Below are 27,743 nucleotides of genomic sequence, written 5' to 3' on the forward strand. Positions count from 1 at the left end.
ACCACAATTTGGTCATAATGCGAACAACGTTACAGTGATGTCCACCTCAGCCACTAACATGAAGTTTGTTTCTTGCCCACAACTGACATTTTAAAACCTTGTGTGATACCTTGTTTTGTTGGCAAGAAATAAACCCTGATTTGTAGAAATGCCCAAATTTGGAATCTCAGCAGATCAATGGTAGAGTGAACATCTCCTAAACCAGTAAGTCTTCAGTGTCTACCATGTGCCTGAGGGAACAGCCAAGCCCCAGGATTTCAGGCTCCTTGTCCCTCAAACTATGAGATTTTTTTTTTGTAATGTCTGATTTTGCTGTCATAGCCACCTCTGTGTTTGTTAAACTTTTCATGGGGCATCTTAAAAGATGTCTGCAACATACTCTCTTTTGTTCACGGCATAAGAATTCACTGAAAGTGCGCTCTAAAGAGAAATGAAGCCTCTCAGGTTTGGGCAAGTGGATTTGATTGTGGAAAGATGATTTTAATAGATTGCTAAATTGCTAAATTCAGCCTAAAATTCTTGTTTGCCCAGTGTTTTCTGCATATATCATGGCAAAACACTTTAAAAATAGCTGTCAGGTTTACAAGTTCACAAAGAGTTGCTGAATTGGTTGTATGGCTTTGGTTTTGTCATGTAGTAGCTAATTTATTTCCTTGAGACTTGTCTTTTTACAGGTCTTTGACAAGTGGCCAGGGTAGTTGTATCAAATTCAGCAGATATTTTAAAGAACAGGAAACAAAACTGAGTGAGGCATTAAAACAGAGTATATCCATGAGCTGTATTAAACTCTGAGATTATTATTATTTTAATTCTAGGAATTCTCTCAGTACTGGATTGCCTACCTTCTGCTGCTTACCTCTGTTTGAATAACACAGTGCAGCCATGAGAGGGCAGTCATGCTTTAAGTTGAGAGAATGCTTGTTTGCTTTGACTTCCAGGAATTATTCTTCTGGCATTAATATGCTTCCTGGTGCCTCCCCCTTTTTTTCTTGACATCTCCTTATTTGACAATTTGCTTTTTAAAGAAGTTAATGTCAGTTTGGCAAAAGGTTTTATTAAAGAAATAAATCACCCCTCCTTTTCTTCTAGGAATGTCACGTGCCTGATCTCTGTTCCATTTGTTTGGAGAATTCCAGGACTCCCTGAATTTATCAGCCTCTTTTGGTATGCTTGTACTTTTACAATAAAGCTATAGCTGGTTCATTAGAAACTAATCTGAATATATGGTCTCTGTAAGATTGTCTGAATACAAACATTCTTGTGTCCACTGAGACTCATCTCAATTCTATATGTGGACTGTTGTCACACAAATCTGTACTGAATGCTGTTGATGGGTAAGAGTTAGGTGGAGGCTAAACTGCATTTCAGGTATCCAGCATTACCATAAAGCATATTACCCCTCCAGTACTGCATTCAAGTAAAATAGGTAAAAGTCCTTCGAGGTTAATTCAGTCTCTGGTGGTTTGTTGCTTCCTCTGACTTACCTTTTCTACCAGGAATGATAGTGCTTTAGTAGATTCATCAGGTGTGTACCATCTGCACAGACCTTGTATAGCTCAGTGTTTCTCAGGAGAGCCAGAAGTCCTTGGCTAAGAGCAGAAGACAATCCTTTCTCCTGTCACTCAAGCTAATGTGACTGCATTGTTTTGAGCAGGGCTTTTTTTTCAAGGGGAATGCAGTGGAACGGAGTTCCAGCACCTCTTGAAAATACTCGGAAATAGTGCTTGAAAATAATATTATTTCAAAGAATCCCGTATGTTTCTTCCTCATTTCCCTCTTGAGAGTTCCGCCACCTCTTTTCCCAGAAAAAAAACCCTGGTTTTGAGGCTGCAACAGGATGGAAGCCTCTGTGGGGCATGGATGGCGTGCTGCACACACTTGGAAAAGGTGCTCCCCAGCATGTGGTGTGTGCTGTTGAGGGGGCACATGGAAAATCAAAATGGGAGCTTTTGCATTGGTGAAGTTTGAGAACTGCTATTACTGACTTTGGGCAACTGTATTGTTTCTATGCCAGTTTGGTTCTGCACTGTACAATGCAGAGAGTTATTTTACTCATTGAAATTATCCGCCCTGAGCCTGCTGGAAATGTGGGGAGGGCGGAATATAAATTGAAAATTAATTAAATAAATAAATATAAGACTTTACTTTTTCTAACCAAATGACAGTGCCTGCAAGTAGGCATATGCATATCTTTAGTGATAACTGGTTAATGTTTGTGCTCACACTATCCCCTCAGATAGTTTTCAAAGGTTCAGTATGGTTTGTTGGATTGTTTCAAACTGATCTTTGGCCCAGGCACTTTTGCAAGCCAGCCATTGACCATGATTTTCGGTAAAACATTGGTTGTATATACAGGTGACATGACACCCTCCTAACAAGCTCCTAGAATTAAAATTTTGTGGAAAAGGTTCTCCATACTGGAAACTTTTTGCTTCCTGGAATATATCTTCTGTTGAAGAACCCTGCTATGTTTGTGGAACAAAGGGGCATGGCTCTGGCTATGTTGCCTTCAACATTCTTTCTCTAACAAATATTAACAGACATGGAATTTCATTTGACATTCTGATTGAGGAGACCCTCCTGTACTTTGTACTGAAAACCTGATGGTTTCCCAATCAAGTTAGTTTGGGTGCCCTATATAGAAAAAAGATTATCCCAGAGGTGGGGACTATAGAGTCAGTGCAATCATGTTCCTTTCCATTTCATTTTTCTGTGCTTTTATGCTTAGTATTCTGTTTTCTTTCTACCAACCAGAACAGTTCTGCTATTGGTAACTAACTTGTCTTTAGCAAGTGATCCTGTCCCACTCACCTTCTGTCATACCTGTGGAACATTGCTTAAAGAAATGAAAACCAAACAATCCTCCATGTATTGTTCTGTCTCTGTCCCAGTAGTCGCAGAGGAGTTAGCCGTGTTAGTCTGTGGTAGCAAAATCAAAAAGAGTCCAGTAGCACCTTTAAGACTAACCAATTTTATTGTAGCATAAGCTTTCGAGAATCAAGTTCTCTTCGTCAGATGCCTGATACAGAGACTGGTCAAATACAGAAGGGGAGGAGAGAGAAGAGGCAATTAGGGGGGGGAAGGGGGAGGGTGAAATCAAAACATTCCTTTGCTAGTATATGTAAACATCTCCTTTTAGTGTGTGTATCAGTTGGCTTCAAAGGAGTTTGCCCTGTTAGTTTGTAGCAGCCAAACAGCTAGACCATCCAATTCCAATGCAGTATGGGCCTTCGATAACCACAGCTCTCCCTGCCAGATGCATCTGACAAAGAGATCTGTGGTTCCCGTAAAGCCTTTGGAAATGCTAACACTGCTCTTTCAAGACAGAAAAAGAGACTTAATTTTAAAATGCTTTTACCCAACCACCAGTTCTAGGAAGGAGACTCTGAAATCCCCGTATTGCTTCAGTATCCTATGCTTATGACTCAGATTGTCTCGTATGTGGGTTGTGTTCCTAGTGACTAGAAACATGCTTTATTAAGTAGTTATTTGCATTGTAATATTCCTGTAGGTTGAACAGTTCTCAACTAAGCTGGTGATTAATTTATCTAGTGCCATGGAGTATAGGTGGAACTAGGTCAGAGTTCTAAGATGTATCTTCCAAGATTTTACTATGACACATAAAAGAAACTGAGCAACATTATACTGATTTCGCCATCTTCTAATTGTATTGCAGTTAAGACTATTCCTCACTAACTATATAGAGAGCTCTTGTTGCCGCATTTAATTTCATTTCATATTTGTCCTCCATTAACCTCTTAATTTCCTAAGCATGCGCTCTCTGTCCTCCTGATGCGTAATAAATGCTGATTAGATGACATTGAAATTTTGCATCTAGGAGACAGTTAAGAACAGTCTAGTTAGATGCGTTAGGGTGTGTTAGTTTGTTGATTCACCAACCATTAGTATTCTCTTTAATTTGACAAAGTTTTGAACATCAGTTATTAATAAACCTTTTAAATAAAGTTTTTTATTATTCTGCCTGGGTCCTCTTGCCTCATTTGGTCACATAATAAATCAAACCTCCTGAGAAAGAGTAAGCAGAAGGGATCGGTTGGGTGCTCTGAGCCTTTCCAAGGAAACCTGTAACCGGAGTGGTGGCAGCCTACCGATAGCTTCCCTGGGCCTCAGCTAGCTATGACAGGGACTGTAAGCTGACTTCTGTAAACAGGCTTAGCTTCTCCTGCAAGAACTTAATTAACAGTGCAATCCTAAATAGAGTCCCACTCTTCTAAGGTTATTGAGTTTTGAAGGGTATAACTGTTTAGGATTTCACTAAGTGTATGTGCATGGATGTATTGCTTCCAGTTCAGGATTTTTTTTTAAGCCAAGAGAGGTTCAAGTGATTGTATGAGAAGAGCTAGACTATCTTAAATACAAGGAACAGTGAAAGGATTTTGATTTACTTATTTATAATCCTTTCTCACTGGGACTCAAGACAGATTACACAGATTAAATCAATACAATCAACAGGATGGGACATCCAGTGAACAATGCAATAGAATGTGTATTGTAGAAATTTGGAATCCACCAGAAATCTGAAAGGAGAAACTGAAGTGAAAACATAAGTATTAACATGACATGTTAAATAATGCAAAAATTATATAGTATGGTGCTACTTACAAAAACAGGAAGCATGCGTTATACACAGCAGTATAAATCACAGCCCTAAACCTTTACTCAAGTAGCTTTCTAAACCACAACCCTATTAGCTTTGTCAAAAAGCCATCTTGAATAATTCAGCTTTGCATAGTTTCTGGACAGCCAGGAGAGTGGGAGCCTTCTTCGCCTCATCAGGCAGGCCATTACCTAAAGCAGGGAGGCTACAATGGAAAATGCATATGTATGGGCAGTTGTTGATTTTGTTCATTTGCAGGTTGGCACCTGCAGAAGACCCTGCTCAGATGCGTGAAGCTGTCATTGTGGAGCATAGAGAGAGAGGCAGTCCCACAGATACAAGGGACCAAAGCCATGAAAGACTTTTTATGTGATAGGACAGATCTCTTTAATGAGCTTTTGTCCAAGATCTCTCCAGGAAATAGACCTTACAGTCTAGTTCAGTAATGCACAGTGAAAGCAAATGTACATATGGATGATATAGCATCCATTGATGACTGGGTGCTGTCGCAGCCCATAACCTGATACCATGAGCTAACCCAAGAAAAAAAAAATGGGGGGTTTAGCATAATGAGAGCTACACTGCCGTCTCTCTTCCTTTTGCCCACTATTGTTCCCTGATCTTTTGTGACTACCAAGATCAGAGCCTGGCTTATGAGACTAGTGAAGAAGTTTTTTTTTTTAATTTAGTTTTAAATTACACTCTATAACAACAACATTCAATTTATATACCGCCCTTCAGGATGACTTAACACTCACTCAGAGCGGGTTACAAAGTATGCTATTTTTATCCCCACAACAGAACACCCTGTGAGGTGGGTGGGGCTGAGAGAGCTCCTAGAAGCTGTGACTGACTCAAGGTCACCCAGCTGGCTTCAAGTGGAGGGGTGGGAAATCAAACTCGGTTCTCCAGATTAGAGTCCTGTGCTCTTACCCACTACACCAAAATGGCTATAAAATGATTATTGTGGAAGGTACTGGTATTCATTTTTACTGTCTCTTAACTACTATCTCTTAACTTTACTATCTCTTAAGAAAGTGGACTGAAACGAGCAAAATTCTCGCTAGTAGCTTGTTGGAATGGAAGGGCGTTCAGACTGAGTTCAGCGCCCCAGGACTTCAGATCTCTAGTTACCTTTAAAGGAAGACAGATGAAATACACATTTAATAAGATACAGGCTATACTTACCTTTTGAAGTTAGAATGGGACCTTCAATCGCCATCGTGTGTGTTTACCTAATGGTGACCCAGATAGGAAGGATCTGGCATGGATGTCTTTCACACATATTAGCGGCCTCTTATTGTATCAATCATACTTGCAGTTTGTAACATTGTAACGCTAACACCATAACGCTACAGTGTTGGCGAAATGGAAGCATTCTTCCCATGTGTACAGCCTGTTTACCTGTGAATTTTACCAACCTTGTATTTATTGTATTTATTCACAGATTGTATTTATTGTATCTTCATATTTATTGCAGTCTCATATTTATTATACTATACAAGAACGTCTTTGTTCATTTAATTGGATGATTGGGTGTTCTGAAAGAGTTAGTTAGTATCCTGATAGAGGAATAGATTGATATCTATGATTGTATATGGTTATTGTTTTGTAAAATTGCACTAGAGCACTTTATAGTTAAGCACTTGGTGTACACTTCATATTATATTGTCATATATACTATATGAGATTACGTTGACTGTTGATATATATCCCCTCAGTGAAGAGGTCTATCTTTTGTTTTTTATATAGAATTTAGGCAAACTTTGACTTGCACTATCTTGTCCAGTGTGGCTCTCAGGTTGCAGTTGGCCACATGGATTAGGAAGGTGAGGTAATGGGCTGCTTCTCTGCAGTGACTGCTGTAAAAATATTTCGATTGCATCCAATACGTTTTTATGTTAGTGATTTAACTGCTCTGTTTTGGTTCTTGAAATTTTCTGTGGAACTGAAATAAATAATTTATTGTCATAAATAGGGATGTCTATTCAGATATTTCCAATCTGAACATATTTCCAAAAATACTTTATTGGTGTTTATATAGTATTTATTTAGATACACCATTATCTGGATAATAATAACAACAACAACAAAAACATTCAGGACAACTTAATGCCCACTCAGAGCGGTTTACAAAGTATGCCATTATTATCCCCACAACAAAACACCCTGTAAGTTGGGGTGGGGGGCTGAGAGAGCTCCAGGAAGCTGTGACTGACCCAAGGTCACCCAGCTGGCTTCAAGTGGAGGAGTGGGGAATCAAACCCGGCTCTCCAGATTAGAATCCCACGCTCTTAACCACTACACCAAACTGTATTGACTACAGAGTCATGCTTCCAGAGTTTGTAGCAAATACAGAAATACTACCTGGCCAAGAGTGTACCTACTGTTGCCTATTTTACTTCAAGTATATTAAAATGAGATCAGAGAAATCCTGCTAATTAGAGTGGCCAGCCCTAGAAATTCAAGATTTTGGGAAACTTTTATTAAAACAATATGCCTATCAATTCTTGTCCTCATTCCATTCCCCTCTGTAATGCTGTTCTTTGATCACTGTTTCTTATACTGTTAAAATGTCAAAAAAATATGGCTTCTGTCACTTTAAGAATCTTGAGGAAGTATCCCAAGAGCAACTTCTCCATTTAGACTTGCAGAAACTGGACCTTCCTGAATGGTGCTACACTTCACAGCTCTCAGGGAGAGACACATGCTAGGTCAGCAATGAACCACTACTCTGCACCTGAACTCTGAATCATTTTTCTGTTTGCCGGCCATTGGCTTCCTCTGCTATGCAGCAGCATCAGTTAAAGTAGCAGTAAAGGATGGAGGCAGCTCCTGACCAAGCTTGTCAATATTTCCTTGCACTCCACATTTCAGAGAAGTAGATACGTTTCCAAATCTACCACTATCTTTCAGTCATGCTGTGCCCACATTGGGGCTCCATTGGCCCTTTACAGATTTCAGGGAAGTTGCTAGTAGGGGTGTGCACAGGGAAAAAAATGGGTTGATTTGAGCTATCCTGGAGGCTGGTGGTATTATTTTGCAATTAAAATCCACCAAATTTGCAGGAGATCTATTTCTGACAGTTCTCTAAAGTCCGCCCCCCCCCCCCGAGTTTCACTTCACAACACTCTTAGGATACCCAAAAAGTACACCCAAACACCATTAGTCAATTTAAGTTAACAGACAAGCACCCCAACAAGCATCCCCCCCAGAAGAAGAAGAACCAATAATAATTGAACACCTGACCAACCAAACATCTATGACAACAGAAAACAGAGTCCAGCAAAAGAACACCAACCAAACTTCTGTAAAGAAAGCCTAACAGTCCCTCAAAAAACATCCAGCAAAAGTTTACCGCAAAAGCCCCCCCCCCCCAAACGAATTTAATAAAATGAACAGGAACTATAAAACTCCAAACAACAAATTACCCACAACAGGATAAAACATGCTCCCCCCCCCACCGAAGAACAAGCAGCAAATATGAAGCAGTAAATCTAAAACCAGAAATCAAAGCCCCCCTACACAAAGGCCCCACCAAACCACCCCCCACACACACACACACAGAGCAAAAAAGCAGGTTTTAAAGTGCAAACTAAAAAAACTTTTCCCTCCCCCTCAATTCTTTCCTTCCCAAACACCAGGCCAACCCCCTCCCCGCAAAGAGAGAAAACCCAGTGAGTCTATCAACTCTCAAATCAGATTCAGAAGTCCTCCGACCAAGTGCAGGTCTCAAGAGCAGGAATCACTCACTCCAGGATCCAGGCAGTCGCAGTCCAAAGCATGGCAGCCAGAGTCCCAGCCCAGACCACAGAGACAGAGAGGCAGCAGCAGTGTCTCTGTCCCTAGGCCAGAGCAAAATGGAGGCTGACTGAGGCAAGCTTCCTAGTTTAATACTTTGCAGCAGTTTTAAAATTCTCCTTGAGAATCCCATTGGATTCTCTGATTCCTTGAGAATTCCATTGGCCAGAGAAGGACAGATGCTGCAAAAATGTGGGAAGCAATGTTTCTTTACTGTTCCTTAGGAAAGGAACAACCCAGCCGCACTTCCCAATTTTTACCGAATAAATGTACTAAACTTAAAATTGGTAAACAGATTTAAATTCAGTAATACCAAATTTTACCAAATCAGGTAAAATTCAGTGATTTTTACTGAGTACTGAATTGTACAGCCTAGTTGCTAGTTCATAAAGCCTTCCTTCCATCTGTTACAGCAGTTTGTTGAGGAGCAGAATTGGTAAGGCAGAATGAGGGAGTCATGTTCAAAATGTATTTCTACGGTGGTATACAGTCTTTGTACAGTTTGACTCTATGAATTGATTTTCATGTAGCAGTTTTCTTTTAAAAATTGGTTCCTCATCAAAATCACTAACTGCACATCAGAGAGAACCTTTCAAAATGAATGTTTCTTTAGCTTGGTAAATTAGAATATTTTCCTCTCGGGGTGATTTTACTAAAACTCTGAATAAAAATGTGGTGATAGTTGTCCCATGAGGACCTCACCTCAGGAAGAAAATAGAAATTGGCCCCAACTGTGAGTTACATGGTAAGTAAGGCATGCTGGAATGCATTTGAGAGGACAAAGAAAGTAGGGTTGTGCTAAAATTCTGCACTGCATCTATACTTTTCAAATGATAAAACTTGGGACACTGCCAAGACCTTGTTACCTTCCTTGTACTAAGGACTCAATTCCATTACAGATTCAGTTTGGGAAGGTTTGTTGGTGGGTAGCTGCTCCATTTAGACAAACCCTGTGTAAGTCCTTTGCTTTTATCATGGTCTGGGGAACTGATTACCTCCTAGATTATTCATGGGAATAAGTATTTTATGGGCACAAGATCCTAAACTGTGCCAACACTCATCATCTCTAGGTTTTTACATTTTGTTAATCCAATTAACTCTTAGATAAATATTTTGAAATGAGCCCTTAGGAATCTCTCTGCCCAATCTGCTACCATTTCTTTATCTGTTTGCAAAATCATGATTGTTTCCACAGCAACTGGGTGTAATGCCACATGCACATTTATGGCAGGGAATAACTGGGAGAGAGAGATAAGTTTCTTTTCAGACTTATGCAGGAATGAATTTCTGCACCAAGCCCCCAAGTCTATATTGAAGTCTAAGTACAGCCTAGTTCCCACCCCCCTTAGCTTCCAGCTTAGTCTAGGTTCTCACTTCCCATCCCCCAATAGCTACGGTGTATATGTAAGCAAAAGCACAGCAACTAAGGATGAGAGCGAAGAGGATGTTTTAGAAAGTTCAGGAGTTCCAAGGTTATGTATCCATTACAATGGTTCTTCTCAGGAGACAGGTAGATAAGCTCAAGAAGGGCCCCCTCCTCTGTACGCTTTCACAGGACAGAGACAGAGGAGACAGCCATAGCTGTCTCTTAATGTAAGAGCACAATGTCCGTGTGCTCTTATGATGATATCCAGTTGTATCTGATGATGGATGGCCAGCCTGATTCTCCCCCTGAAGCCCTAATTAAACCTCTAGAGGCCGTGTCTGGATGGGTGAAGCAGAGTAGACTGAAGCTGAATCCCATGAAGACAGAGGTCCTGTACTTGGGTCATGGGGTGTCGGGGGGGGGGGGAAATCCAGCTCCTGGCCTTTGATGGGGCACCACTTGTGCCTGTCCCATCAGTCAGGAGCCTTGGTGTGACGCTGGACTCCTCTTTATCAATGGAGGCCCAGATCACGGCAGTTGCCTGGTCTGCCAAGATCTTCCATCCTTTCGGTGAGTCTGCAAAACAGAGGTGTTCCACCAGGCATTTGGTTGAGGCTAACATTAAATCCATCAAATGAGTCTCCCTGCTGGCCTCCCACCTGTGGGGAACCCATATGGTCACCTGCCCCCCATTTATGAGCAGCCGCAGGATACCAATCTACACCTTCACCCTTTTTATACATGATGGGCAGGTGAATTGCTGAAGTACTGTATTGTAAGATTGTGATTTTATTGCTATGCCTGTATTTCTTATTTTTGTTGTAACCCACCCTGAGCCTGCTCGCAGGGTGGGCGGGCGGGCTATAAATCAATCAATCATCATCATCATCATCAGTAACAACAAGAATAATAATAATGTCCAGTCCTTGCCCCAGGCTCTTACCAAGCAGGTCCGAGAGTTGTCAAGTCCCTGAAGTATGGCAGGGGATGCCAAGACCCTGACAATGACCAACTTTCCTTCTGCTCAATTTTGCAAGGAGCAGGTGTGCAGGAAAACAGGTGTCTCTGCTGTTGTAGCCTCTGATATGAAGAAAACTTTCCTTCCCACAAGTCTACATGCAATGCTGCCACCAAGATCATTAATGATTGTTGAAGTGACACGTCATTTTATGCTCCAATGCTTACAAACACTCATTTAATCATGGGTTTTTTAGTCTCTTCACAATAAAACATTTGGCACAGTCTTTAAATATAAATAAAACTGCTACATAACACTTGTTAAATATTTTTAGACACCCCTTTATTTAGAAATGGAGGATCCTTATTACAGTATTTCAGATTCATAAAATTAATATTTTGGAAATTCTAATCTGGTAAATATTGCTTTCGTTTATAAACAAGGGAAGTCCATGGGCTGCTGTTTCTGGCATAGTAGTCTTGTGTTTTTCCAGAATTGGTACCTTCATTGACTCTACATGTGACCTGTTTTAACTTACCTTTCTCCCTATGTACAACTTTCTACTGCTCCCTTCCTTTCAAACCTGGAGCCCAAAGATCAGTTGTTCCATTCTTTCTTGACTGGCTGATTCCAGAAGGTGGTGCTGGGGGACTGCTGCTCAGTCTCGTGGCATTTATGTTATGGGGTCCCACAGGGTTCTATCTTGTCTCTACATGAAACCAGTGGGAGGGGTCATCTGAGGATTTGGAGTCTGGTGCCACCAATATGCAGGAGACACCCAGCTCTACTTTTCCTTAACAACTTAAGTCAGGTGGCTCTGTGGAAGTTCTGAAGAGGTGCCTGGAGGAGGTTATGGAATAGTTGAGGGCCAAAAAATAGAACCTCAGTCCAGACAAGACTGAGGTGCTGCTGGTCAGTGACAGAGCTGCTTGAGGACTGAAGAGTCAGCCTGTCCTGGAAGGGGTTGCACTTCTACTGAAGGAGCAGGTTTGTAGCTTGCGGATACTGCTAGATCCTGGCCTACAGCCCCAATCTCCTCTGTAGCAGATGGTTTCTTTTATCAGTTTCATCTGTATGCCAGTGACAACCATTCCTTAATAAGTGTGATCTGGCCACAGTGAACTGCTGCAATGCCCCTGCATAAGATGACCTCACTTTGCTAATCAGTTAGCTGTTAGGGAATAACTCAAAGCTAGCTGTTTTTAGTCTGTTTTATCCAAGATCTTTTGATAAGCTTTCTAGAGCTTGATCAGACAAGTTCAAGGGTTGCATAAGGTTTTTCTTTCCCATTGCAATCCGTAGCATCCTTGGGCTTGCTTCCTTATTGTACCATGGAATCTTAAAATCTTCCTTTAGGAACATTTGCTTAGCTTTTCAATACTATTGTTAGGGTCCTTGATTAAGGTTGACTTATTAATATTGGTGTTTTGTATGTGCAGTGTCTTGTTTTGGATTGTAAGCCATTAAAAGCAAACTTTTTTTCTTGCATGTTTTAGTATGGCGTTCACGATTGGCAACTCAGTTATTACTTGAGATGGAGCATTTTACCCATCACAGAACTTGCCTTGTCTCCTAGGAACTAGTTTCCCTTGTTGTAGATGAAGAATACAAGAAGAAATTGTCTTCAGCATGTTGCAAGAGCATCTGGCAGCCCCCAGATACTTTTGGCCCTGTGCTTCTGGAGATTGGCTGTGGATCAGGAGCCATTGTGCTGAGTCTCCTAAGAAAGCTGCCCCAAGTAAGTGAAGTTATCATTATGTATCTGAAAACAATGATGGAATAACTGCCCTAGAAAGAATACAAAGAACTACTGCCTCTAAGAGTTTGTGATGTGAGGCCTGACAGAAAACACCAAATAGTGTATTTGATTTTTACACTTGAATTTGTAAATTAATTTCTTCAAAGGGACAAGTTGTTCAACTTATGCTGGCAGAACTGCAATAAGCAGATCTTATTGGGTGGAGGAATGTTCTGTGTGATGGGACTGTTGCTTTCTGGGAAGATGGCAAAGAGTCTATGGCAGGCATTCTCTAATTTTTTGAAGTGTGACCCCTTACTGTACTTTTTGGAATCCAGTTATAATGCAATTCCACCTTACATTCCCGCTCCCCAATCTAAAATACAGGTCTCTCACAACACTGAACAAATTTCTTTTCCTCTCTGCTTGTGTTTGTTCATGTCTTTATATGTTTTCTTTAATTGTTTTAAATATCTTCTATTTATTTAACTGTATTTTAAATACCAAGTACAGGACCTCCATTTTCGTGCCTTGGGTATCCTGAGTTGGGTGGAAAGACAGCATAGAAATGTTCTAAACAAAGAAATAAAATGTTCTATTTTTCATATTTACTATTTATAAATATATAGCATTACTATATGCAACAGACTGCATTTCATGGCTGTTTTGTACAGTATGAACAGGCCAAATCACCGTTGCTATAGAGCAGGAGTCCTCTGCAAATACCTTTGGAATTTTGACACAGAGTGGTGGGCACAACCACAAAATGGTTGCCACAGGAGCGTGAGGTCAGAGAGTGAGGTCATGCATAACACCAATAGTCACTTTTAAACATTTGAGGCCTTTTAAAATGAACATACTGTTTTAAATATTTTTGCATACACACAGCTTATCTTCAGTCACACAGTGATGATCCTTTTGCTGCAATGGCAGCTGCTGCTGAAGCAATTTTTAAAAAAATGTGTGCAGCTAATAAAATCTCCAATAGCAGTCCTCTGCTAAGGTGGGGCCCTGCTAAGCAAAAACCCCACCTGACGCTGCCCGCTTTCTAAAAACACTTGGGGGCAACTGTAAAGCTGTTGGCAGGCACTGTGGTGCCCATGAGTACCATGTTGAGGGACCTCTGCCAAACAGACTCCCAGAGCCTCCTCTCCCAGCTCACCCTCTATCTTCTACTTCCATCTGCAAGAAAGTTGCCATCAATTTTGGGGATTTTGACCCACAGTTTGAACCACTGCAGGAGATGGTGATTGAAAGTTGCGCAGATGCTGCTTTTTCCACCTGCATAGATTGCGCCACCACTTCATGCTCTAATGCTATCATTTGCCTCATACATTGGGGTTTAGTGATGCGATTGGTTGACTTTTAGAAAATACTGACAATTCTGTGAAAACAGGTAACCATCACAGACCAAATGAGGTCATGTGAACAGAGGTGTTACAAAGGAATATATCTGTTGGCCCAAGGTATGAAATCATTGTGCTGGAGAAAAATACCTGTGATATCACTTTTCAACCAATAATGTGCCCATCTCCTTGATGCTTGACAATTCCAGATGGGTTGATAGGTTAGTCTGTAGGAGCCAAATAAAATAAGTCTTATCTGAAAGACTAACAGGTTATGTCAGCATAAACTTTCGTGAGCTCTAATTTATAAAAATTTATGCTGGAATAAATTTTGTTAGTCTCTGAAGTGTCAGTGGACTCCTGTTTTTTGTTCTGCTGCTTATCTATTTCATGAATGAGCCCCCACTCATCATCACCTGCATACAAATAACATCTTTACAACCCACCTTGTGGTAGTTCTCTACCAAATGCTCATAATTCTAGATGCAGTTTGTTATTTATGATGTCATTGGTAGTGGGACATGAACTTAGACATCAAGGTCACATCAGAAAATATACACAATGTGATGGGATGTGTCAGAAAGTGCAAGGAAAAATACTGCAAGATAAGAATCCTTCCTGCTAAACTTGATTCTCGAAAGCTTATGCTACAATAAAATTGGTTAGTCTTAAAGGTGCTACTGGACTCTTTTTGATTTTGCAGTACTACAGTTATTGAAAAGTTAGATTTCTTTTCCAGTGCACTACTGTTGCTTACTTCAATTGCTCTTCTCACCATTTTCCAGTTGCCCTCAACTCAAATAATGTGTGTGCTTGTATTGTGTTACTTTTCTTTTTCAGAGCCAGGCAATAGCCATAGATAAATTAGAAGCTGCTGTAAATCTCACAAAAGAGAATGCTGAAAGGTAAGATCACCTATGATATGTCAACAATAGCAGCAAGGAAATGTTACTTCTACCATTGCACCAGTTTGTTCACAACCAGCCATTCCTTTAAGGTGTCTTTCTTATTTATTTATTTATTTCATACTCCACCTTTCTCACTGAGACTTGAGGTGGATTACATAGTGTAAGTAAATACAATCAACGGCTGGGACATTCAGTAAACAATGCAATAGGGTTTGGATTACAGACATTTGAAAACAAGCAGAAATCTGATACAGAGCTGAAACAAAGCATAAGCATTTAAATATGACATATTTAACAATGCAGAAATTATCTAGTAAGACCATACTTACAGCATCAGACCATACACGGTAGTATAGTCTACAGTCCTTATCTCTTTACCAAAGCATCTTTCTGAACCATTTCCTTATAGTACAGCCCTTTTACCTTTGTAAAAAGCCCTCCTGAATAATTTAGTTTTGCACAGTTTGTAGAAAGCTGGGAGAGTGGGAGCTTTCCTGACCTCATCAGGCAGGCCATTCCATAAGGTAAGGGCAACAATCAAGAATGTACATATACAGTCCATAGTTGATTTTGCCCATTTCCAGGGTGGCACCTGCAGAAGGCCCTGATCAGATGAATGACGCTGCTGTGAAGGAGCATAGAGAGAGAAGTGTTCCTGCAGATATGAGGGACCAAGACCATGAAGGGATTTGTTTTTGAGCCTTGAATTGAGCCTGGTAACTGATGGGCTGCCAATGGAGTGGCTGCGGAATGGGAGTAATATGCATGCTCTGCCTAGCTCCTAATAATAGGCTGCAGCATTCTGCACCAATCCGATCCAAGCCACACAGTCGCGTCCGACCCTCGGCTACTCCGTAGATCGTCCCCCTCCAGGCCTTTCTGTCCTATAGCGCATCGAGAATGATCCACAGAGTCTCGCAGTGAAGTTTTCACAGGGTAGTTCACCATTGCTTTCCCCAACCCAACACACTTAGCCGTACAACAGCCACGAATGGTAAGTCATACGTTGCCACCCCCCTTGGCACTTTGAGCCAGTGTGGGATAAGGGGGTTCTGCACCAATAGGAGTCTCCAAATTGACTTTGAGGTGAAACCTATGTCATGTGCATTACAGTAGTCTTGTCTTGATGTTACCTTGGCATGGATTCAGGTGGCCAGATCAGCCATGTCAAATAGAATTGATACAGTAGGGGTATATATTTTGAAAATTACTGTTCTGCTTTCAAATTGATGGCTATTAAGTGAAATGTCTACTGTGACCCGGTGGTTTTCTGGTGGGGTGCCACTGGTTGGACTCAAAATTCATTAGTTTTCTGTTGTGCTCATGGTTTTCATGATAGTTCTTTTCAATAGGGAAGGGGAGGGAGGACCAGTTGGAGGCTCAGAGGCAGCTGTTTTGCATTCAACAGCACCAAAATCACATAGAATACAGCCCTTCCTCTGAACCATCAATTCACCCAGTTTACAGCATACACAAACATGGGGGTTGGTCTAAATGGACCCCAAAGTAGGCAAGTGGGGATGACACAGTCATTGCTTCATTGACTCCTATGTCAGAAAACTGCAAACACACCATTAGTGGTGGGCTGGTGCCCAAGCAGGAGAACCTCACAACTGGCTTGTGCATAATTTATTTTCATACTACGATTATTAGCATCTGACTATCATCAATCGTGTATACCAACCAGAGTTAAAATATTTTGTGCCTGCGTTGGCCAGAGATGTGCAAAATTGGCCCCCAATTTGCAGGAACAGAAAAATGTTTGTGCGAGTCTTGGGTGAAGCTAATGGATTGCTCTCCACTTTTTTTTCCTATTCTTGACCAATAACGTTGGGAGGCTGTCAAGAAAAAGAGAAGGAGTTGAATTAAGCTTGGAGACAATCTCACCAATCTTTCACTGCAACCTGGGCCGTTTCCAGGCGGCTTACCTGCCTCCGGAACGTCGCACCATGTTGCAGGGAAAACGCAAAATACCGCGTTTTCTTGCGTGAGTTTTGTGTGACGTCGCGCAAAACTCGCGCGAGAAAACGCAATATTTTGCGTTTTCCCCGCAACATGGCGTGACGTTCCGGAGGCAGGTAAGCCGTCTGGAAACGGCCCTGATCAACCATCCATGTGAAAAACTGATCTGGGAAGACACCTACCTATCCAGCACACAAGGAGACATTACTTTCCAGCATTCAGTTCAGGGTTAACATCAGTCAAAGAGTGCACCAAAGGACCGCAGTCTTTTGAGTGGATATAGAGCATTTCTCAATGCTCCTTCACTTCTGCAGGACTTCTACAGTCATAGTTTGACAATTGGAAAGATCCCAAGTGAGCCCAGCAGCAGAAGGCCACTGAATGACACACACAGACCAATTACTCAGGCCATCATTGTGGTTCTCACCATTTAAAAAACAAGTATTTGTTTCCAAATTTACACTCATCTGCATAACGTGATTCTTTGCTGTTTTGCAGAGGTCAGAAGCCCCTCCCACACCACACAGAGATGCTACCAGCACCTCTCCTTTTTGTGTGAAAAAGAGCACAGAAGGGGTCTGACTCCTTTCTGTGCAAAAATGTTTCTGTTCATAAAGGCGCACAGAAAAGATCCAACTCCTTTCTGTGCATAAAAATGCAAAGAAAGAGTCCACTGGCCACAATGGTCGATGGGTGGATCTAGTGGCCTGGAGCAAAGGGAGCTTTTGCCTTCCCAAACTTCACCAAACTCAGCTTCTTATGAGGGGGAGGGGGCTGGCCCTTCTGCCATCATATCGAGGGTGTGTTTAGCAAATGGGTGAGAGTTGGAAATGGGAAGACAGAATGAACAGAATATTTCCATGCACTTACTTTCTTTGTGCCCTTTTGGGTCAGATTCATACAGATCTTTTCTCGGTTTTCCTCCCTGCAATGCAGTACAGTCAGTTTGCATCTACAATTGGGAGAGAAAAATTGGCAATGTTTCCTTGTTGGGAAAGTTGGCAGGCACTGTGTGTGGTTTATTTTAAAATGGAGGGAGGCTCTGAGGAGGAGGAGGAGAAGGAAGTTGGAATATTTAAAAGCTACTTTTTACCAAGAGTTATTGGGTGGCTGGCAAAAGCCTCTCTGATTGACTCATTAACTCTGTGTTGAACTTCTGAAGAATGTGAAGTGTCACGGTCTTCCTTCATATCAGTTTCCCATGTGGAACACCAGTCTGCTTTAGTGTCATATTTGTCCAGTGGAGAACAAACAGCAACTAAGGAGTTGCTTCACAGCAGCAGTCATCTCAGGATAATAATAATAATATCAACAACAACATTTGATTTATATACCACCCTTCAGGATAACTTAATACACATTCAGAGCAGTTTATTATCTCTACAACAATCACCCTGTGAAGTGGATGAGGCTGAGAGAGCTCAGAGAGAGCTGTGACTGACCCATGGTCACTCAGCTGGCTTCAAGCAGAGGAGTGGGGAATCAAATTCGGTTCTCCAGATTAGAGTCTTGCTGCTGTTAACGACTACACCAAACTGGCTCCCAAGCAGTTACGGTGGGTTTTTTAAGTGTACCTGAAGGGCACGTTATATTGACGGGCTCACAGTGGCGCAAACCCTAGCTTTCCTGTCAGCCCTAGATGTTTTCATTCTTTGATAAAATGTTCTATTTTCATTGCCCCCACCAGCCTCCCCCTGAATCTGCATGCATCCATGAGCCTTTGCAGCAGCAGCTGCATCCCACCGCCAAGCTGAGACACAGCTCAGGCACATATGACCTCTGATCACACTCTCCTTCCCTGTGTCTCACAGAAGGAATAAAATAAGGAAGGTTGCCTTGGGGGAAAAAAGTTTGGAAAAAAACCTGCAAAAACTCAGAATTGCCTGTGTGCTGTGTCTGCACAGTCGAAAGCACTCAAAATAAAAAAATATCACAGAATGTTTGGGGAGGAGTTTCTGTGACTACCAAACAGTACAAACCAGCATCTGCGTTCTGGAGAGATGGAAGTAAGGCTTAAAAACAGTTTTTTTTCCTGTGATTTTTACATCTCGGAATTTCATTTACCTGCGCCCCTAGGATACAGGATATTTATGACAGACTATCTTTGGATGTCACTGATGTTACCCTTCTGATTATAGCCTTTTCCTCTTCTATTTGCAGTTGGGTTTTCTTCCTCGCCCTTTGTATAGCACCATGACCCATTTGGGATGTTACAACTGTCTTGAAGACTGTGTTGTAACATCAGTAGATTACAACAGAGTTAATGTAATTATAATGCAATTGTAGGGTCACACCTCTCATCAGAAGAATACTATTTGTGATTTAAAGATGTAAATAATTTCTTAGCTGCAGATAGGATTAGGCCATTCAAAGTGGAAAAGAAAAAATAAGGGGGACATTGGGCAGAGGGCTTACGTTGTACCCTCCTTTATTTTTAAGAACAGTCATCAGTGCTACCTAAAGAAAAGTTATCCTTTCTGGCATATTCTGAGCTTGGAATGTCACTGGAGCAGTGAACAGTATGAAGCTCTTAAATCATCTTTTTGTGTTTCACAAGTTTATTGTGGTACAAAATTTGAGTCAAGTGAGACCAGTAAAATTTTCCAGAATATAAGCTTTCATGAGTCAAAGCTCAGTTCTGCAGGTACTTTACAAAGTTAATGGTGGACACCCAGGGGTCATTTCATAGAAAAAGCTGGAGGAACTCATTAGCATATGCCACACCCCTTGACATCGCTGGAAGTGTGTCATTGGCATAACTGATTTGCATATGACACACCCCCTGACATCACCTATCCTGGCTGTTTTGAACCCAATCCTGGCCATTCAGGGCCAAAACTGGGCCCAAAATGGCAAAAGGGGGCTGAAAATGGCCGAAAAGGGGCCCAAAATCATCAGGATTGGGCCACTGCTGAGTGGGAGAGTGATCCACCACCCATCAGAGCCCCGATCCAGGCCGTTTCGGCCCCAATCCAGGCTGAAACAGGTCCAAAATGGCCGAGAGTCAGGTGGGCAGGGCCACCTGACGTGACCTCTTTGGGGAACTACCGGAACTGTGTTCCTGTGCATTCCCCCTCGAAATGAGCCCTGTGGACACCTGAGAAACCCATTTTTTCCATTTTTATAACAAAAATTTAACATGTAGTCCTCATGGACATGTTGCTATTCCACAGTATTTTGGCATGCTTTTCTGTGTAAGGAAGGAAGGCTTCTTAGTTTCCTCATCACATCGGCTCTTGGCTGCTTGGGGGGGGGGGGATTTTTTTTTAATAATTGAGGGTGTGTATGGGTTTCCCGCCTCAGCTTTACTCGAAGTGGGGAAACAGTTCAGGTATTTAAACCGCTTCGGTGTGCTCCCTAAAGATTCGGAGCACACCGAGGTGAAAAAAACAGAGAAAGCTTCGTTCCGCCCCAGCCCCCCACCCCTCCACTTACCTGCTTTGTTAGTCAACTGAAACAAGAGCATGGCGTTTAAACATCTGAAGCTTTCCAAAATGACCTGAATCACTTTGGAAAGCTTTGATTCGGGATTCCCAAATTGGGCCTGCGATGCTGTGCCTGATTTGGAAATCCCAAATCTTAACAAATTAGGTCCGATTTGGGTATTTATCCCGAATCGGAAACCCGAATAGTTCACCCCTAGTACAAAGTCTTGAATGCCAGAATATGCTTCTGATCATATTATCAAATTATGCTCTCATACCAGTGTAAATAACTTGTCATTTTCTGTATAAAGTGGACGAAAGGACATACCTGTGATCAAGACTCAGAATTACATGTATAAAACAAAGGCCATTGCTTAAATTTCACATGTTCCATGAAACCTTCGAACACATATTCTTCGTTTGTTTTTCCTCACCTTTCCTTCCCTTTATTGCATTCTTACAATTTTAGATTGTAGGATGTTCAGGGCAGGGACCTCATAGTCTCCAAAGCACCATACATATGGATGTTTGCTGTTTACTTCATTTATACGTCTTTTCTCACCATTGGGGACCCAAAGAGGTTATAATATTATTCCTTTCTCCATTTTATTCTCAGAACAAACTATGAAGTAGGTTAGGCTGAGCCCATATGACTAATCCAAGGTCATCCAAGGAGCTTAATACCAGAGTAGGGATTTAACCCTGGTCTTCAGGTCCTAGTCCAACTCTAACTCCAAACACATTGATGAGTTTATAAAAATTAATTGGTTGGATTTAGGAGGCCTAAAGGACTATGGTTCTTTTTTTGCACTTGTGAGATAACCTTTGCATTTGCTTCAGCCTCCACTTTTTTAAAAAAAGTATTTAATTGGTAAATTAGACTCTGAAGTGAGTTCCCAGATTGCTACCAGACTGTGTTCTTGAAGTACAATGGTGATCTATCAGCTCACCAAGGATGTGCAGTAAGGGGCATAGCCAAAATACTCTTCCTTTTGCCCTGTTTATTTCAGGATAACAATCCTGTGAAAATGCAAACAGTCTCTGAATCTTGTCAGTGTAAATGATACCCCCAGTGAATGTGCTGTCGGTGATTCTGGCAAAGTAGAGTTCCACCTGTTTCTCAAGTGCAGTCCTTTCCATATGGGCTGCTCTTGCATGGAGCAGAAATTACTTGCATTTTAACATTTCTTAATATGTTCTAATCAGTCACTGTCTATCTAGCTGCTGACACAGCAGAATTTGATAAGGAATTTCTGGTGGGAAGCAAACTTGAAGCTTAGCAAATCACCATTTCTGGTTACAGCCTTGAGAAGCTGCCAAGGCTGATGCCCCAGGGCTGTTTTCCACAAAGCCAGCGTGTTAAGTCATGTTATCTTCCTATCTAAGCCAGTTGTGAATTCACCCACCCTTTAAAGGTTTATGTTACAATGTTAATATTGCCCTGTAGTCAAGGCTTGGATACAAACTATTCTCTGCAAATGAGTACCACACCTGTATCTCCCAGAGGCATGTGGTTGCAGTTTGATTGGACTGGGCGGGGAAGCCTCCGTTGCTACCCAGGATCTGCCTTTTGCTTAAGATTTCCTGATAGTGAGAACTTGGACCCATGAGACTTAATGTCTCTTTCTCTTAATTCCTGGATACTACCACTGACTTTTTGTTGTTGGTCATGTACGTACTTGCCAAACGGCTCTTCTCTGCTTCCACTCATACAATGCTCTTCAGCTACCACAATATTACACAGCTGCAAGGATTTATTTATTTTATTTACCAGCCCATCTTCCAAAAACCTCATGGTAACTCACAAAAGGCTGCTCCATTTTAGCCTCACAACAACCCTCTGAGTAGGATTAGGCAGCAGAAAAGCAACTGTCATGTCTGAGCCCCATCCGTGCCAATTTTAGCGATCCTTTTGTTCTGAACCAATGTATCCCTCTATAACTTGATGTCATTTTACCAATGTCATAACTATTTCTTTCACAGGCTTTCACGGGTGTTTATCTAATGAATTGCAGCCGCTTCCAGTGTTTCTGACCTTGTATGCTACTCCCTCTCAGACTTTGCTGTGTCTTGCTTTCTAGTGACTCAGCTTGATATTGCAGATATGTGAAACGTTCTCACACAAGAAAAACGCCAAAACCTTGTTTATGATTGGGAGGGGGGGGGGAAAGAGCAGACTTGAATGTTAAAAGAGAAGTCTCTCACACATGATGTCATTCCTATCAACTTTTACTCTTGCTGCTTAGAAGCTTACCTTGCTTCTGAGTAGTCCTATGGACATATATATGGAAATGATCTGATTTCTGAATAAAAACCATTTAACCAAGAACCTGTGTCTTGCTGCAATGGTCCAGGGACCTGTCTACCATATCCTGTCATCCATAGCCTGACAGCAACTGGCCCAAAATCTCACAGTAGCCTATATGCTAACACTGTTATGAAAATGTGTTAGGTTTCCTAATTTTTCTCACAACAGGACAGCAAGTTCTACCAACTCCTCCATCTTGCTGCAGTTCAGTAAGCCCCCTGAAATTTTGTTTCTGGGGATCAGCTGGCCCTCAGGAGCAGCATAGTAGGGAACTGCAGTAAGAGGGGTGGAATTGATCAGCTTTACGGCCCTCTCATGAAAAAGATAGGTGCCTGCATTTCCTTAATGTAGTTGGATACAGGTGAGTAAGTGCTCGTGGTTGAGCAGTGTCTTGTACTTAGGATTTCAAGATCAATCTAAGTCCCTCTGTCCATTGAACAGCAGTGATCTCCACAAACATCCTTGCTGCCATCATGTGGTTTGCACAGATCCTAGTCCCACAGGCACCTCTGCCTGCCGTGGGTTGGGGAGCAGCATGGTCTGAAGATGAGAGCAGTATATTTGGAGAGGACAAGAGCCCATTAGATTCAAGCCCAACCCTTCCAAAAAGGGTGATGCTGACAATCCATTAAACTTTGTTTCCTACTGCTGTTTGCGTCAATTCTAAAGTGCTCTAAAGTCATGTTTTCAATCGGTTTTAAGCACTTAATTAAACTTTGTATCTCCGGTTTCATTTCCTTTTATTATCTTCCTTGATGGTTCGGTTCAGTTAAGTTTAAGCTAATCTACCCCAATTCTCCTCTTCTTTCACGGCTTTTGCCATTATGCTCCCTGTGCTTAGAATAACTCTTCCCCAACACAAACACACATCTCACAACGCCTCTCCTTTATCCTTTAAATCATTTCTCAAAACTGATCCTGCCTGCCCTAAAACAAATCCTACAATGGTTCTGTCTTGGATGCTACCAAGACCTCAAGTAGTAAGATTTTCGCTGGTGGAACATGACTTTGTTCTCCCCTCCCTCTGCAGCCCAAAATGCTGCTCTCGGGGGAAGGTGAACCCCCAGAAATAGCATGAGTGGGAAGCTGGAGAGCTGCAGCACGAGTGAAGTACAGGCAAAATCCATACACACGCACACATTTGAATACAAAAAATGACAGTAAGTCTAGAATGGCTATTGAAAGGTATAATACAACTTCACATGCAGCTTCAGATGTAATGCAACTTTTTTTTTTTACTGAAGCCAGTTTGGACCAATGGGGCTGCCAGACCTGGACTGGCATCCAAGTTTAGTTATGGACTGATTGGGCTCTCAGCAGATGCATATTTCTAAGCATTGTATCTGCAAATGAATAATAATGATTTACTTTGCAGGGTAATTGGGGAAGCGCTGCAATAATTGCAAAGTTCATTTTTTAAAAAAAACTTCTACCTAAGTGGCGGGTTGTGCCACCACCAGTGGGCTGCTGCAAGTTGATTGCACAGATTGCTTTCTTTCACATTTGTGCAAAAGAAAAGATGATTACTCTGTTTTTTAAGGATTAGATCACTATGCTGCTGATTATTGTACAAAATGTACATATGATATGAGTTATGATAAGTTTTAAAATGTTAAAATTCATTTCCATAGGTTACATCTGCAAAAGAGAGTAAAAATTCTTCACCATGATGTCTCCTCAAGTAAGTCCCTTTTGGATTTCATTTGTTCATTTGAAATAAGACAAGGGGAAAGAGGTGGGATCAGTTATACATACAATGGAAGTAGAATAGCCTCATTCACTTGTGTCAGGGCACCATGCCGTGATTTGTGGAATACCATTGTTCGTAATGGTTTCTGAATCTCTGTTATCATATCAATGTTCGGTGGCCCCAAGCACATGATGTAACATTCTGAGCATATGAAAATGGCACCCCAAGGATTCCATGCTAGCAAAGCTTGGGGGTACAGAATGAAACCTGTATGGCTGCACTGATTTATTTTTAACTTACTTGATTTTAATGTATAACCCACCTTTCAGTTTTGTAATATCTATCAGAGAGGCTCATACCAATCAGTTAAAATATGTACAAAAAGAACAGCAGCAGCCTACAAGCTAATAAACTCAGAAGTTTTATCAGCTAAACAGTCTTAGCAGAAACTGCCATTTTTCTAGATTCTTAAGCTTGCCAGATTCTTAAACTTAAGTAGATTTAGATGGGGCCACTGTTTGATTCTCGGGAAAAATCCTAAGCAGATCAACGCAGAAGTGAGTCTCATTTTATTCACTGGAACGTACTCCAAAGGAAATGTTGTTAGAATCGCAACCGTAATGTTTGTGGATTCATGACCTTTGGTGTTTGTTCTTTATTATGTCCAGCATTTTATTAAAGACTAGCATCCAACTGTTAGCCTCTCCCACCTTTAGGAAGTAATATCTGTTATCATAAACTATTGTTTATTCTCGAAGATGTTATTCTCATCTTATAGATTATGTTAATTTTTAAATCTTGTGTGACACAATACTAGTATTTCCATTAAACAGATGGTTGTTGGGATTTTTTAAAAATGTGTTTCATTATTGAGGGGAGTGGACATATATCATGGCAATTGCTCTGGTTAGATGGGAAATATGATAACTTGAGGATCAACAAATTAAATATGAGGAATAATATTTTGGTATATTAGTATTCATAAAAAAATTTGTTGCTGTTTCTTCAATGCAGGTTCCTGGGAATGTTTGCTGCCCTGGGGTTTGGTAGACATTATAATCAGTAATCCACCTTACATCTTCCATGAAGACATGAGTCACTTGGCAGCAGAGATCCTTCGGTAGTCAGACCCTTCTTCCCTCTTATTTTGCTTCTTCTTTTTCACTTGCCCTTTGAAGATTTCTGGGATTCTTAAATCACCATCAGCCACTAAGACCTAGCAGTGATAAAACTGAGAGCCACTGTGTGTTAGAGATTAGATGGATAGGATAGAACTGGATCTGGTCTGACTTTAGATCACAGCTCTGTTATGAAGATCATTGGGGGATCATAGGCCAGTCATTCTCTTTCAGCCTGGAATGACTTCTAGGGTGGTTGTTGATAGTAGGTGTGCTATATGCTGCCCTGAGGATGAAAATATGTTAGATGGATCAGTTTCACTCTCTAACAGTGCAATACTAAGAAGAGTTACACCCTTCTAAGCCCACTGAAAGGTATAACTCTGCTTAGAATTGCAGTGTAAGAATGGGAATATTTGAATCTCATCAGGGCATTTCCAGGCATTCATTTCCAAGAACTACATTCATCAGCCAGCACTAAACAAAATCAGTGTACTGAGTTTCATTCTGTCCAATGATCAAAAATAAAATAAATATGTATTGAGTGAGGGTTTCAAGGGCTTTCTAAACATTGTTCAGAGAATAAAATGGACGGGTCTTTGGCAGAATACCCATCTAACAGACTTGATGCAAAAGAGCAGAGAGGAGGAAGGAAAACAGATAAATTCAGCTATTTTAATTATTTACAATTACCAGGTGGAGTGGCCACAGGATGTACTAGGAAGGATGGAGACAAGGTTGATGAAGAAAGCCTTGACATCTCACCCCTTCAGATGTCTAATAGGTGGCATAGTCGCTGAGGGAATGATAGTGACAATTCTGTTATCACTACGCTCCATTTTCCATGTTGAGTACCTGCAGAGTTACTAGCAGCATCCATCTTTAGCGCTTGTTTTTAGGTGACATATATGTTTTGTTTCCATTTGTGATGTTGGTAACGCTTTAGTTTTTGGTTTCTAGCCATGAGGACCTTGGCGCCCTGGATGGAGGAAATGATGGGATGAATGTTATCAAAGAAATTCTGAATCTCACCTCTTACATCCTGAAAGATTTTGGGTGAGTTTTCATATTAGCTTCTTTTCAGACTACAAATGGCATCTACTTCCTCTGTTGTCAGGTTCAGGAACTGAGAGTGATGCCACCTGGTGGTTGCCATCTAGTCTTCCAGCCAGAAAAGAGTTTGGAGAGAATGCAGATGAGAGCAGCTTCTGTGTTTCCTGATTCCTTTCCCTTTCTGTCCCTCTTCCCCATCTTTCTTTGTCAGATGGAAGATATTATACAATTGAAAGGAGATGTCCTAACTCTTTCTAGGCAGTTTGTTTCTTCTGACTTTCCCCCCTCACACAGGAGGGAGGAAAAACCAAGGATAGGAATACACTATGACAAGGAAAACCTTTATTTTCCTGGGGATGAAAGCTGTATTTTCCTGCGAAGTTCTGCCTCTTCCCCTTCTTCACCCCTTCAGGTACTGCAGGGCGGGGCGGGGAGAGTGAATTGTGCTTTCTGACAGTCTGGCTCCAAAATGGTCTGATAGTAACATAACCTACTATCATTTTATTTTCAAAATTATTACTATCTGCCAGTATCCATACAGTTCTTGGCTGTAAACTCAAGCACACACACCCTTCTGATAGATTACATATTGTGGCATGTATCCTACCACTCAACTGAGCAAAGTATGAAGTAGTGGTCTGCCCAAGAAAAAAATTCTGTTGATTCAGTTCGGTAATTCTGAACTGGGGAAAAAAATCAGAACTCGGGGAATACTGAATTCATTCTCCAGTTTGGTTTGGTAATACAGAGAAATTTAGTAAAATTCAGCTATTTCTTATGGGAAACTAAATCTGGAAATCTCTGATGGCCTGGAAGTGGACCAAATTTCACCAAATTTGCAGGGGACCTACTCCAAACTGTTCTCTAAAGACACCCCCCCCCCCCACACACACACACACACACAAGTTTCAGTGAGATTGGATCCTGGAGTCAAATTCTGTGGGGCCCTGAACAAGTGCCCCCAGCCACTCCATTTCTTCCTATTATGGGAGGAAAACTCCAAGCTGATTCCCACTGCAGAAACACATCGACCAAGCACTCCAACAAACACCCCTCCTCCCCCCGAAGAAGAACAACCAACAACAATTGAATACCACACCAACTTCTATGCCAACAGAAAACAGAACCCAGCAAAAACACCAACCAAACTTCTGTAAAGCAAGTCCCAACAAGAGGGGAAAATAGCCTCTCCCCCCCCACACACACACACCAAAGGACAACCAGCAAAATTTTACAGCAACAAAGAAAGCACCCACAACAGGGGAAAACACACACACCCCAGAAGAACAAGAAGCAAAATGAACAGTAAATATAACTTCAAAAGCCAGAAATCAAAGCCCCCTTACACAAAAGCCCAAGCAGAGTACCTCCATACACAGCAAAAAAGCAGTTTTGAAAATGCAAAGTAAAAAAAACACCTTTTACCTTCCCTCTCAGAAACTAGGTCAACCC

The 27,743-nt window shown here is 41.4% G+C and overlaps 1 protein-coding gene and 1 long non-coding RNA gene across 2 annotated transcripts in view; one reads left to right on the forward strand and one right to left on the reverse strand.

Annotated features, from left to right (window-relative positions):
- Positions 1-27,743, forward strand: part of HEMK1 (HemK methyltransferase family member 1) — a 67,856-nt gene that overhangs the window by 17,236 nt on the left and 22,877 nt on the right. The window contains exons 5-9 of the mRNA XM_054978643.1: positions 12,320-12,481; positions 14,668-14,732; positions 24,062-24,111; positions 25,135-25,240; positions 26,199-26,294. Coding sequence (XP_054834618.1) covers positions 12,320-12,481; positions 14,668-14,732; positions 24,062-24,111; positions 25,135-25,240; positions 26,199-26,294 — 479 coding nt within the window. The remainder of the gene's footprint in view (positions 1-12,319; positions 12,482-14,667; positions 14,733-24,061; positions 24,112-25,134; positions 25,241-26,198; positions 26,295-27,743) is intronic.
- LOC129329189 (uncharacterized) lies at positions 14,887-27,139 on the reverse strand. The gene is made up of 3 exons (XR_008596925.1): positions 26,271-27,139; positions 17,568-17,649; positions 14,887-16,573 (listed from the first exon to the last, which is right to left on the reverse strand). It is a non-coding gene; the product is annotated as an uncharacterized LOC129329189 (long non-coding RNA).

Source organism: Eublepharis macularius, chromosome 4 (assembly GCF_028583425.1).
Source record: "Eublepharis macularius isolate TG4126 chromosome 4, MPM_Emac_v1.0, whole genome shotgun sequence".
Taxonomy (NCBI): domain Eukaryota; kingdom Metazoa; phylum Chordata; class Lepidosauria; order Squamata; family Eublepharidae; genus Eublepharis; species Eublepharis macularius.